This window comes from Raphanus sativus, chromosome 9 (genome assembly GCF_000801105.2).
Source record: "Raphanus sativus cultivar WK10039 chromosome 9, ASM80110v3, whole genome shotgun sequence".
NCBI classification, from domain to species: Eukaryota; Viridiplantae; Streptophyta; class Magnoliopsida; order Brassicales; family Brassicaceae; genus Raphanus; species Raphanus sativus.
In genome coordinates, this window is record NC_079519.1 from 5,901,634 (window position 1) to 5,914,913 (window position 13,280).

At 31.8% G+C, this 13,280-nt stretch overlaps 2 protein-coding genes across 2 annotated transcripts; one reads left to right on the forward strand and one right to left on the reverse strand.

The window, feature by feature from the left end:
* Positions 1-1,558: 1,558 nt before the first annotated feature.
* On the reverse strand, positions 1,559-2,792 carry LOC108826246 (uncharacterized). The gene has a single exon (XM_018599633.2). It carries the CDS (start codon positions 2,498-2,500, stop codon positions 1,640-1,642), a length of 861 nt encoding a protein of 286 aa, XP_018455135.2. The 5' UTR covers positions 2,501-2,792; the 3' UTR covers positions 1,559-1,639.
* An 8,862-nt stretch (positions 2,793-11,654) lies between these two features.
* Positions 11,655-12,944, forward strand: LOC130499639 (WUSCHEL-related homeobox 2). Its single transcript, XM_056993905.1, has 2 exons — positions 11,655-12,006; positions 12,490-12,944. The coding sequence occupies exons 1-2, from the start codon at positions 11,706-11,708 to the stop codon at positions 12,942-12,944; spliced, it is 756 nt and encodes a 251-aa protein (XP_056849885.1). The 5' UTR covers positions 11,655-11,705.
* Positions 12,945-13,280: the final 336 nt, after the last annotated feature.

The following is a 13,280-nucleotide window of genomic DNA, read 5'->3' on the forward strand; positions in this document are numbered from 1 at the left end:
TTTCCATTTTATACATATGGTTTACATTTATACTTTACAGTATCTTTGCCGCATTGCCAATTCAACAACACTTCGATCAGTAGTTACGTGGTCCAATAACACTTTTTGGTATAAACAATCCTTTAGATGAAAATTATTACAGGTTCAGATTATGATATTGATTTAACCTTTTCATGCTAAAAGTATAGTCTTTCAATCTGGATACTTTACAAATTTAAATTTTGTATTTTTTGCTGTTCGACTCGATAATGATGTTATATACAGTAACCGCACATAGTTCAATTAATGAGATCCTTTATCTTATATTTTTGGTTGCTTCCATATGGAATCAGACACACCTGTATATTGGTATATTCCTGAAGGAAAAGTGTGAAAAAGGCAAGCTAAATTAAACCAAACCCTTTCGGCGATGCATCGCGTGATGCCATGAGCTTTTCTAGTTCAGACAACACAAAAGGTATTTTTTTTTCTCCCAAGTTTGTAATTAGTTTAAACATATACTAAAACGATATATTTTTTTCTCTCAAGTTTGCCTCCCTTTTAAATATATCACAAGTGTATGAAAAAGCTTTAGGCATGATGTTATATGGTGCCGTAATTTGCGGGCTTGATAGCATTTACACAATTTATATGAAAAGAAAAGAACATTGCACTTTTTATCGTTTACTTGAAATAGTAATATTTTTTTTGGTGTAAGAAATAGTAATATTTTGATAGGACTTGGTAGATTATAAAAACTTAAGGAGGCTGAAAATTTCAAACTTGGTGGCGCCGTAAAGATTTGAATTATTAACTCCAACTTCCAAAACCTAATATACTTATTTAAAGTTATTTTTTCAAAAGCTTTATGATTACAAATTTTCATAGCCAATTTTCTTGCTTAATTTTTTTTTCTCAAAGGAAATTACAACAAGCATCTGCAATTTTTTTTCAGATTAATACGTATATAAAAACAAGCATCTGCAATTTTTTTCAGATTATCTACAACAAGCATCTGCAAGGAGTTTGACACAATATGTGCTTTATGCAAAACTGCTCAAGAGTCAAAAGGATCATCTATTTTTCGAGTGTTCATATTCCTCTCAGGTTTGGGAGTATCTCGTTAAAGGGCTACTGCTTGATTCTTATACAAATGAGTGGAATGCTATTCCGATTTTGATTTCTGATGAGAAAATGGAAAAAAAAGAGATTGTTCTGTATCAGATATACGTTTCAAGCAGCTATGTACGCTCTGTGGCGTGAAAGAAATAAGCTGAAACATGGGGAGAAGCTTATGCCCATGGAAGTATTGAAGAAGATGATGGACAAAGGTGTGAGAAACAAACTGGGCTTGATGAGATCAAAGAGAATAAGAAGCATGGAGGGAGGTTTACAGTTTTGGTTTGGTACAAGATTGTGAATATTCAATAGATTTCAGGTGCCTTAAATATGGTACAGTTGATCAAAAAAAAAAATTTGCACTTGATGTAAAAGAGTTTTTTTTTTTGATGAATAAAAATTTAACACATTCAAAAAGAAAATATTCCCAACGAATAAGAATGAGAGAAAGAAAAGATAATTCACACAAATAAAATTGAAATTCTTATAAAAATTTCAACAAACAAAAAAAGTAAGGAGTAGAGCAAGAGATGTCTAACTACTAAACAACCAGTGTGGACCTCTGGTCTAACGTTCTAAGATTTGTACATGAAGAAGAAGAATGAGAAAACGAGACCGTCTCATCAGATTCTTGACTACTCTGTTTCTCTTCTCTGTTCACCATCGCAGGATTCATGAACTTCAGAAACGAACCCTCCGATATAATCGAAAGTTCTTGTTTTTGCTCTCCTACTTCGGCTTCTTCGATCAGTCTCCTCCTCAGCTTCTCTTCGATCAGTCTCCTCCTCAGCTTCTCTTCAGCATCCCTCAAGAACTTGAACTTAGGCGGAGGAGAAGAAGAAGAAGAAGAAGACCTGAAAAACTTATTAAACTCAAGCTCCCCGTCTGACTCGAACAGAGGATTGTATCCGTGGCGTGAGTAAGACTCCAAGGGAGAGGACGTTAGTGTAGTAGGAGAAGTCAATGGAGTGAAACCAGGGGTAGTACAGTCATTTACTCCCAGCGGAAGATTACTCAAGCTCCTTCTTCTTGACCTTGAGCCTAGTCTTGATTTTCCATCATCAGATTCCAAATCTGCTTTTGTCTCTTCTATGATTGTGAAGAGAAACCTTTGGTTATGAAGTTTCATTAGCTCTGCTTCAAACCCTAGTTCTAAATCTTGATTCCTCGAGATTTCCACTTCTCTTTCGCCTTTGTTGGCCTCAGGCTCTTTGAAACAGAACAGCTGGATAAGTTCCTTAGCGTACCCAACCTGTTCGTCTTCTTCTTTCTCTTCTTCGCTTTCTTGGCTTATGATCTTCTTCTTCCTTCTCAGAAGGTAATAGACTTCTGCAACAAGTGCTAATAGAAGAAACCCACACACCAAACTCAACCCTATCCCTAAACCACTTATAGTCTTCATCTTCTTCTCTCATCCAAAATTCTCACATGACATGAAAAAAGAAATGGGTAAGTTGTGTGAAAGTACAGATTCGGTTACCCTTTTTCAAAGTTTGAGGAAAACCTAAATGTGTAAGAAACCTGTTCAAATAAGAGATATTTTTAGAGGAGCACAATATAGAAATTTGCCTAGATGGTGAGCAGACGTTACCATTGAAAGATAAATATAGATTTGTGTGAGTGTGTGTGTGTGATATAGATAGAGAAACTTCTCTCTAAAATCAATTTAGATTCACAAGTTAGGTTCCTTGTAATACTTGGCACAAAAGGACCATTGGGCCTTTATCGCAAAATTTTGAGTACGACCGGACATTCAGGTATACACTCTAGTTTGACTCGACTCTATTTAGGTTTCGGATTTTTGGGATTAAAAATTTAGATTCATTCGGATATTTAGAAATTTTGGTTCGGACTTTTGTTGGTTCGGTTTGAGTTCGGATAATCCATTTAAATTCATATATACATAATTTAAATTTCTGAAAATCTAAAAAAATAAAAAAATAATATATAACATATAAATTTGAATAATGTATGATAAAATACCTAAACTTAATACAAAATTGGTTTGATCTGAATATTTGAATGGATAATTAATAGCTCTTTAAGTACTTTTGCTTTTTAGTATTGTTTAGCTATTTTAGATATTTACTTTTGACTATTCACATATATTTTCAAATAATTTGGACAACTTTAAAATATATTATACATTTTGGATATTAAATCTAAAAATAGTTAACATATTCAGGTATATAAATCTGATTCAGATATATTTGAATACCTAAAATATTCCAATTTGGAACGAATTCAGTTTCGGTTTTTTAGATATCAAAATTTTGAAACCGATCGGATATTTAACCAAATTCAGTTCGGTTTCGATACTATTTTTTCCGAATCGGATTTGTTTTGATACTAATTTTTGTATCGGATTTGGTTCGAATTTTTTTTGCCCAGCCCTAACCCGAACTACAAAAGAAGAGGCAGATCTGGGTCTTACAGTGGTCGTGGTGGTTTCTACAGCAGGGAACATGGCTTCTCACAACATCAATCTAACATTAACATTCAGAATGAGAGGCCAACTTGTCAGATATGTGAAAGGGTTGGCCATACTGCAATCAAATGTTACAACAGGTTTAATAACAATTATCAAGCTGCTGAAGCCTTCACCTCTTTACGTGTGTCTGAAGTCAAAGGACTGATATCCTGATTTGGGAGCAACAACTCATGTTACATCGTCTACCACTAACCTGCAAGGTATTCATCCTCATGAAGGAAATGCTTCAGTGATGGTTGGCAATGGAGCCTATCTACCAATCACTTGTCAGGTAGGGAAGAGCAAATAAATTACAATTTTTTTCATTTTCAGTCTCGTGTGTCTAGGCCTCTAAAGAGGATCCATTGTGATCTATGGAATCTTCTCCCATGTTTCAAGTCAGGAAGTAACAACCACTTATACTATTCTACTTTGAAATAAACAATTTCAAACAAAGTAATATATTATGGTCGCTAACTATAAAAAAAATCAGAAAATATCAAATTTTAAACATATTTTCATTTTCATATTTTTAGAATATTTTTAGTTACTAAAATCATATAATAAATTATAAATTCATATAAGAATATAACGTACGCGCCGGAATATCATTAGTTATCAATAATATTAATTTTTCTTCTCACCATACAATTCTTAAAACGGGGTTTAATTTTTTTTTTTAAATATTTCATTTTTGATTTCTGCCCTCAAAATTTAAAGAATAACTGTTAAAGATCTAAGTAATTTTTTACATGGGTCGGTCAACAAAAAGGGATGGTAGAAGCTCTCTCTTCTCTCTAAAAAGAGAGAGAGAGACTCGCGGTGGTCCCCGTTCCTCTTCCTACTCGTCGTCTTCTGGCGGCGACTCTGCTTCCGGCGCCGCGCCCTTCTCGTGGTGGACGTCCGGCTTTGACTCCGGCATTGCATCGCTTCGATAAGGGTGGATGGTCGGCTTTGATTTCTTGTGTCGCTTGGTCTCTGTACGGTGACGGTCCGGTGATAATCCGACGATCTGTTTGTTGTATTGGTCGGTGGTTTGCAATTTTGCTTCAGGGAGAGATATCGATGGTTTGATGGTTACTCTCCGTTGAAGAAAGCAAAGGGATGAAATCGTCTGGTCTTCGTTTCGACGATGTAGCTCCTGTTGGATGAGATCTCGACAGGCGATGAAGCTCTCCATTAATGGTGTTACAGCGATGAGGACGGCGGTGGTAGTGTCGGGATGTTATCCCGTGTGGATTTGGGGAACCGGATGAGATCTTAGCTAGGCTCATAGATTCTCTTCGTGGTTCGACTCTCCGATGGTGGAGATTTGGGAAGCTTCGTTTGTCTCCGGGGCGTAATTGTTCGTTTTCCGGTGAAATCACTCGGAGCGGTGAGCTCTTCGGCTTGGTGACACATGTTATTTCTCGCTGTTGAGGATTTAATACGTGGTGATTCGTGTTCGCTTTAGATCCATGGTTTGTCGGGTGTTAATGTTTGGACCCGGATTTTCTTTTGTTTGGGTCTTTTTCGGTTGGGTTTTTAGGCCTTGGTTGTTTGTACTTCGTTTTTGGGCTACGGCCCTTTAATAAAATACCTTTAGATGGCAAAAAAAAAGAAGTAATTTTTTACATACCATGGGGATGGGGGAAGAGAAGGTTGTCGCTTTAGAGGGTTTTGGATCGAGAGATAATGTGATGAAATCTAAATTAGTACAAAAATCTTGTTAGCTCTCGGCTCTCCTAAATTCTAGGAACGGCTCCACCTCTTCCAGGCTGTACCTTTTCAGAACTTTTCGTTTTAATATCATTTAATTGTATTCCTACTAAAGAGTTTAAATCTTACCTCCGTGTGATAAAGGAACAAGGACCACGGAAATGCCAACGGGTTACAACTCTAGTTTGGCGGAATGCTAAAAATAGAAAACATAGCTAGCACACGAAGGAAACAACATAAAATAGTAAACATAGCTAGCACACGAAGGAAACAACATATACAAACAAAAGAGATGAATACGATACGTGTACAGATGTAGAATATGAACTGATATGTACGTGTAAAATTTTGGCTACAAGTGTCGGCCAGACACGACGACACCACACAACAGAGACAAATTGCCTTTTTACGACAGTTATACATATACGTCTTTTTGCACATGAACATACATAACGAAATGGCAGAGGAATTGATTTTGAGGTGATGTCATACTAAATAAAAACCTAATAAATACGAAGTATTGCAGAGGACTATGTAGATCACTGTTAGTAATGCTCTTGAGTTATGACAAAAAAAAGTTATAGTCTAAATTGTTTTGTTGATCCTAATCAGAGGTTCATGTCTTTCAATTATAACATTATAGGTAAATTAGTGGTATACGCATTATAGCATATTTGTCCTCATTCTATAAATTATTTTTAAAAAGAGTGGAAAACAGAGTATGAACAAAAAAAAATTACTCTGTTTTATAGTTTTGGAATGGGGATAGATCTCAAACCTTATTTCATTTTTTGACTCTAAATTCTATTTGGAGTAAAATAATTCTCGATCCCACTCCATATTCAACTCCAAAATATAATAATAGTTAAAAGTTATTTCATTTATAGAGTAATCCTACATATTATTCTATTTTGGAGTTGAATTTTACTTATTATAAAAAAATCTTTTAATCTTGAATATTTTTATTTCATACAAATAATATTTAAAATGATATAATAACATAAATACAAATATGATATTCAAAAAGATCGCGTAATCATTTTAGAGAATTTCTTGGGTTCACCCTTTAGGGTAAACAAGTAGATTCACCAACCAATAGAAATTAGTTATTTTAGATTTAATATCTTTTCAAAAAGAAAACAAAATGAAAATAATAAAGAAAATTCAAATTATTTATGTCTTTAAAATAAATAAGGAAATATTAATAATTATCAAAAAATTAATATTGTTAACGACGTCAGCAAAACACTAAAACCTAAACTCTAAATCATAAATCTAAACCCTTAGGTGACCCTAAATCCTAAACCATAAATCTTTAGATAAATCATAAACTTTAAATCATAAACATTAAAAACTAAATATGAATAACACTAAACCCTAAACTCTAAGGATTTATGAAAGTGGCATAAACTAATAAAAATAAACATAAATGATTTAAAGATCTGATAAATTGCTTTTGAAACTATTAAGTTTGGTGAACTATTATTCAAACGGAATAGATAAGTTTGTTTATCTTGTCGGTCAACATTTTCATATGACACTATTTTTACTTTGTTGAGCTTGATATATGCATATACAAAATAAAAGCAATTTATCAGATCTTACATAAAAGTGGCATAAACTAATAAAAATAAAAATAAACATAAATGATTTAAAGATCTGATAAATTGCTTTTGAAACTACTAAGTTTGGTGAACTATTGTTCAAACGGAATAGATAAGTTTGTTTATTTTGTCGGTCAACATTTTCATATGACACTATTTTTACTTTGTTGAGCTTGATATATGCATAAACATTTGGATCATGTAGGAAATTCAAAATACAAATAAAACTTTGTTTTCTGTAGGTAAAAATTATAATTTTGTTTTTGAATTAGGAATTGCATATGATAAAAATTGTATAACTGAAGTTGGAACAGAAGTATCATCCGTAGTTATTGAAATTGTAGAAGATGAAACTGTTAGATTTCAAAATTTTCTTGGTTGAATTTAGAAAATCAAAGATAAAGAATGCCATTGTTTATTACGAAATACATTAGTTGATCATTTGTGAAAAATATTTTAATGCTTATTACTAAAATAAAATATGGATTTTATATATTTTATATATTTTTTATATTTTTAATAATACATTTTTATTTAAATAAAATATATTCTTGTGGAAATTTTTATAAACATAAAATAGTTGGGTTAATTGTTAATTTTTATAAGTTGAAGGTCTTAACAATAATTATTAACTAAACAAAAGGAGAATCATTAGAAAATATTTTGGAGTAAAAATGAAATAATGCACAATTTCATTTTATAAAATGGAGTAATATATTGGAGATGCTTTGGAGAGGTTATAAAGTAAAATGGAGTAAAGATTTTTGTTGAAGTTGTAGATGGTTATAGTATTAAACACCTTGTAACCATCACCTATTTTGATCAATAAGTATAGACCAAAACGATATATAGCAATGATACAATACCAAAATATAACACTTGTTTATTTATATAAAGTCATGTTTTTGTTATACGATTTCTAAATAGAATACAACCAAATAAAATAGAGTGAATAAGGTGAAAATCCTAAAACAGAGTGGAAATTAAGAAACTACTACACAGACTATGTGGAGCTTCTAATTGAAAAAGTAGAATGAAAATGTCAAATTTTTTCTTATTTGGTTTAATAGCATTCACCAGATAGTGGGATATAATAGCATTTAGAGATAGCAGAGCAAAACACATTTACTAAATAGTGGAACATGGTAGTTTTGGATATACAGCTAAATACACTAAAAAGTTTGAGTAGGGAATGCAAATACCATAAAATAATTTATTGCAGTGTAAATTGTTTATCTTTTTCGAATATTTGCATATATATACCCACATATATTTTTACTACATATATAAAATATAAAAAATACCTTTTGTTTTAAAACTACATATACAAAATATAAAAAATGAAAAAAAAAATGAGTTAAAATAATTGAGTAAGATGTTGAGTTTTGTTAAAATGATTGTAAATGTCAAAATTCATAAATACTAAATTAATAAATTTAAAAGATGATGTGTAATATTAAAAATGTAAAACAGGGTGTTGAATAATGTTAACTATTATTTTAAATGGTGTTATTTATGAAAGATAGAATGGTGGTATTTAGAAATAGTAAAAAAAAAATGCCATGGTGACCACGAATTTATCTGGAATTTAACGAAAACAAGAGATTTCGAATCAAATGGCTCAAATTCAGTAGAACATGAAAGTCAATGAACTGGCGAAGAGATTGAGGACTGTAATATGTCTCTCTCACTCTCTTTCACGAGACAAATCTCTGTTCCTATAGATTCCTAGGTGTCTAAAAGACTCGAATTGAAGCAATGCATGTCTTTTGCTTTCACATTTTATCATTCCGAGTGCCAATTTCTCACAGAATCTTACTATCCAAGTATATACATATTGTTCATTTTTCACACATTTTTGTACCAAAAGTTGGGATGGTAAATTGCACTAGAAGATAAATTTTAATTCTTATTTTTTTCATTGATTAGTATAGATTTCAGTTTTTGAAGCTAAACTGCACTAGAAGATATTACTATTTTAATTTTGTATAAAGTTGGGATGTTAAATAGTATTCATTTCATTTGAAATCTACTATAGTTTCAAAAATTATTTTATATATTTAAATTTTGGTTCGTGTCCATATTTTGTTGTTTTTTCGGTTTCGGTTCGATTGTGGATTTTGGATTTCAGTTCATGAAATATAGTAATAGTTTGGTTATTTACGAATTTGGGTTTTGTTATTTTGATTCTTGATTTGGTTCAAAGAACAATGTTAGAAACCTGATAAAATTTTAAGTTTAATTTGAATACATGAACCTGATATGGATATGGAATTTTGATCTTGATTCTGATTTAGATAGCTATATTTTTGCTACATTTTCTGGTTTTTATTTTTTTGTTATTGAATTTCTATATTTTAAATATTTTTAGGAATCAGTATATCTGAAAGCTATATACCAAATTAAAAATATAAGCTAATTTGTACTTTTGTGTAATAAAAATAAACTATATATTCAACAGTTGTGATCAGAATATATTAGATATCATTTTGAAATAGTAAATATTTTTAGTCTAAATAAAAATTAGGTAACTATCCTTCTGGTAAATGTTGATATATATTGGTAATTGTCGGAATTATTTATAAGAAAATGGATTTAGAATAGTGTTGTCAATTAATGAGAAAGTTGAATGAGTTTTTAATATATTTAATATAGTTGTAAATATAAATATAAATAATCTGCATGAACCTGCAAGTCTGAAATTAGGCTTGGGCATTTTGTTCGATATCTGAACTCGTATCCGAACCTGACACGAAAAACCTGATCTGAAATTTAAATTGAAGTAACAAAATATTCGAACGGGAATTGAATTAGCAGAGATTGAATATACGAATCCGAACGGGTAATACCCGAACCTGAATAGATATTTGAATATAACCGAACATAGATATAATTAACTTTATATTTCTATTTTAAATCTCTTATTTTATTTAAAGTATTTATATTTATGCTAAACATATTTTAAGATCATATAATATAGATATATTTATCCAAACCGATCCGAAATAATCGAACCCGAACTAAAAATATCTTAACCCGGCTCGAAATACAGAAATACCATAGCGAATCCCTATACCAAAATAACCAAAAATCTGAAAATGGTCAGTTAACATATGAATCTGCTTTAACATACTCTATGTATTACATAACCAAATTCATTATGTTTGAACTTTACATGCCATGTTATGTAAATTAAATGAAACGTGGTTTAAAGGCTAGTGATAGGAATAATAGGAAGTAGGTGACAAAAAAGAAATAAATGAAAATGATAAATGATGTTTGGCTTAATCAAAGTTGGTTTAAGTTAATTATTTTTGGTCTATATCAAGTATAAGGAGGGCGATAGTGCATAACTGCATATTAAAAGGATTGTTATAAATAAGTCAAAATAAAACCATAAATTAATTTGACCAAAAAAACCATAAATTAATAAATTAGATATTTAAGAGATCTTTAGTAATTTTTGTGTGTTTTGGTAAAAAGTATATTATATTTTAAAACGAAGAAGTATCTTGATGCTAAAATTTAAATACTTAATCCTAAAAGATGAAAACTGTTTTACCCATCAAAAATGATAAAATTATTTGTGATTAAATATTCTGTTAGCATATTATTTTTCATCAGTTTTTAATATCTTTGAAAAACTATTTTCTAATTTTAAGGCTTATATTTTATAACAGCGTGCCATATAAGTATATATTTGTCAATATCATAGTGTTTTGATCCAGATATAGATGAACAAGCATTAACACAAACAGCTAAACACATGTCTTGGTCGTATCACTTGCATATATCAATAATACTCCCACTTGAATTCCCCATCTCTTTTGATCACCTTCCATAGTAAGCAAAGTAGGATCGAACATCACGACGCAAAACAACCAAGACAACTAGAGTTTTCCAGCTTTTCTGACGGTTTACCAAATGTGATTAACATTTTGTTTCTTTGCTCGAACTTCCTGAAAAAAAATTTGCTCGTTAAGAAATCGAAGAGCCAAGCAACTGAACTTCAAATTGTCGTGTTCTAAAAATAAATTATATAATTTCAGTTATGACATAAAACAAGATATGTCAATTTCCGAAGCAAACTAGATGTATAGGCTTCTCATGACCTACAAATAACACAATCCAACCAGCTATCTTTTGCCGCCCTATTATATTAACGTTCGTATTTATCCTTACTGTTTCTTTCATTTCCAAGACTTATGGCTCTCCTTCATTAAAGCCCTTTCGAAAAAACATCCGTAATCCCCATAAAGAATAGGAAAAAGGTTAATAAAATCACATAATCCAATCCAATAACTATATCCACCATATATCAAATTTCACGTGGGGAAATATCTAATTTAGAGCATTTTGACATTAACAAGAACTGAGTTATCCTTTTCTATACATACATATAATAAAATAATTAGCGATGTTGTCAATCTTTGAACTAATGATTGATTTTACAGAAAGAAAATCCTAATTGTTTTCTTCCTATTTGTTTTCTCATTAAAAGTAAGCCTCTTTTTTACCATCTCAGCCGCTCCACGCCATGTTTTCAGAGTCTCCAGCACACACACAGACACTCTCTCTCTCTCTCTCTCTCTCTCTCTCTCTCTCTCTCTCTCTCTCTCTCTCTCTCTCTCTCTCTCTCTCTCTCTCTCTCTCTCTCTCTCTCTCTCTCTCTCTCTCTCTCTCTCTCTCCATTTAATCTGACTCTGTTCCACTCCCTCACTAAATTCTTATATAAATATGAGAGCCACCCCATGACTTTCATATATGCATCAAGTACATGCAGAAATTCACCTTAAAAACCCTAATTTTCTCACAAAAAATAGTAAATAAAATAAATGGAAAACGAACGCAGCGCAGTAACAACAAGCAGTCCAAGGTGGAACCCAACGAAAGAACAGATAACGCTGCTTGAGAATCTTTACAAGCAAGGGATACGAACACCGAGCGCCGATCAGATACAGCAGATCACCGGTAGGCTCCGTGCGTTCGGCCATATAGAGGGTAAAAACGTCTTTTACTGGTTCCAGAACCATAAGGCTAGACAACGCCAAAAGCAGAAACAAGACCGCATCGCTTCCTTCAGTCGTCTCCTGCACAAAACATCCCGTTTCTTCCAACCTATTCCTTGCTCAAACGGCACGTAGTTTCTCATCCCTACTCTTGTTTGTATAAATACACATTGATAAATATTATAAGTACTTACTTGATCACAAAATACAGCTTTATTAAAAAAGGTTTAGAACTTACAACGATATACTTATACAAAAAAAAAAAACTTACAACGACGATATAATAGGGTTCTTGATGATCATGTATATTTTTGTTCAGCACAAGATAAGACATCTTCAGTTTCAAACTTTATGATGTTTTAGAGAATGTTTGTTGATTTAAATTAATTATAACTCTATTAAAAACTGTTTAATCAATTTTATTTAACAATTGCTTTCCTGGTAATTAGTGACTTTTACTTTATGTTTTCAATGATACGTATTAAAATTCTTGTGTATTTACTCAAACTATGATACATTTTGAAATATAGAAGCATTTTTTTCCATTTGTGTTCTACGTTTTGAAATGTTACTAAGTGTTAATTGTAATATTTTTGTTGTTGTTATGAAGTGGGCTGCGTTAGTCCGAACTATTTACATCAAGTAAGCGATAATCAACATGGAAGCTCACACAGACAAGATCTTCACAGTAACAAAGTGATGCTCCCAAGTGGTGGCTACGAGAAACGCACAATCACAGATCATAAGAAACATGTTTCAGACATAACGACAGCTAGAATATCAATGTCTTCGAGTTCACTCAGATTTGATCGATTTTCCCTTGGTGATCACGGTTATTTTGGCGAGGGCATCAACGTCAATACCAACGGACTGAAGACGCTTCCGCTTTTTCCACTTCAGCCTCTGGATGCGAGTAATGACGATGTTGCTGGAAATTCCAGTTTTTCCCCTTGTCATGATTCTCCGGTGACTTATTGTGGCGATGATGGTGGACGAGGGCCGTCGTTTATTGACTTCTTCTCTGGTGGTTCTAGTAGGTTCGATAATTTTGGAAACGGGCTGTAAGGGTTTTAAATGAAAATAAACGTTTTTTTTTTGAACTGATGAAATAAACGTTTTCTTTTATCATTTATTAAACAAAAGGTTTTGGAAAACGATGGACATTAATTTGAAACGAGATGAAAAACTAACTGATCGAATCTAAGTCATTTTAACGAATCTAAAAACTTCAAAGAGTATCCAAAATTTTGGTTGGCCCATATATTAAATTTGTTTTGTTGGGTGCAACTCACGTCACAACTTTTTTGTGAAGCTCCTTTTTTGTTCGTAGATATGAGTAGTCAAGTAATCTGGATTTTGTTTTGTTATAGTTTAACATAGACCTTTGCTTGAAAGAAGAAC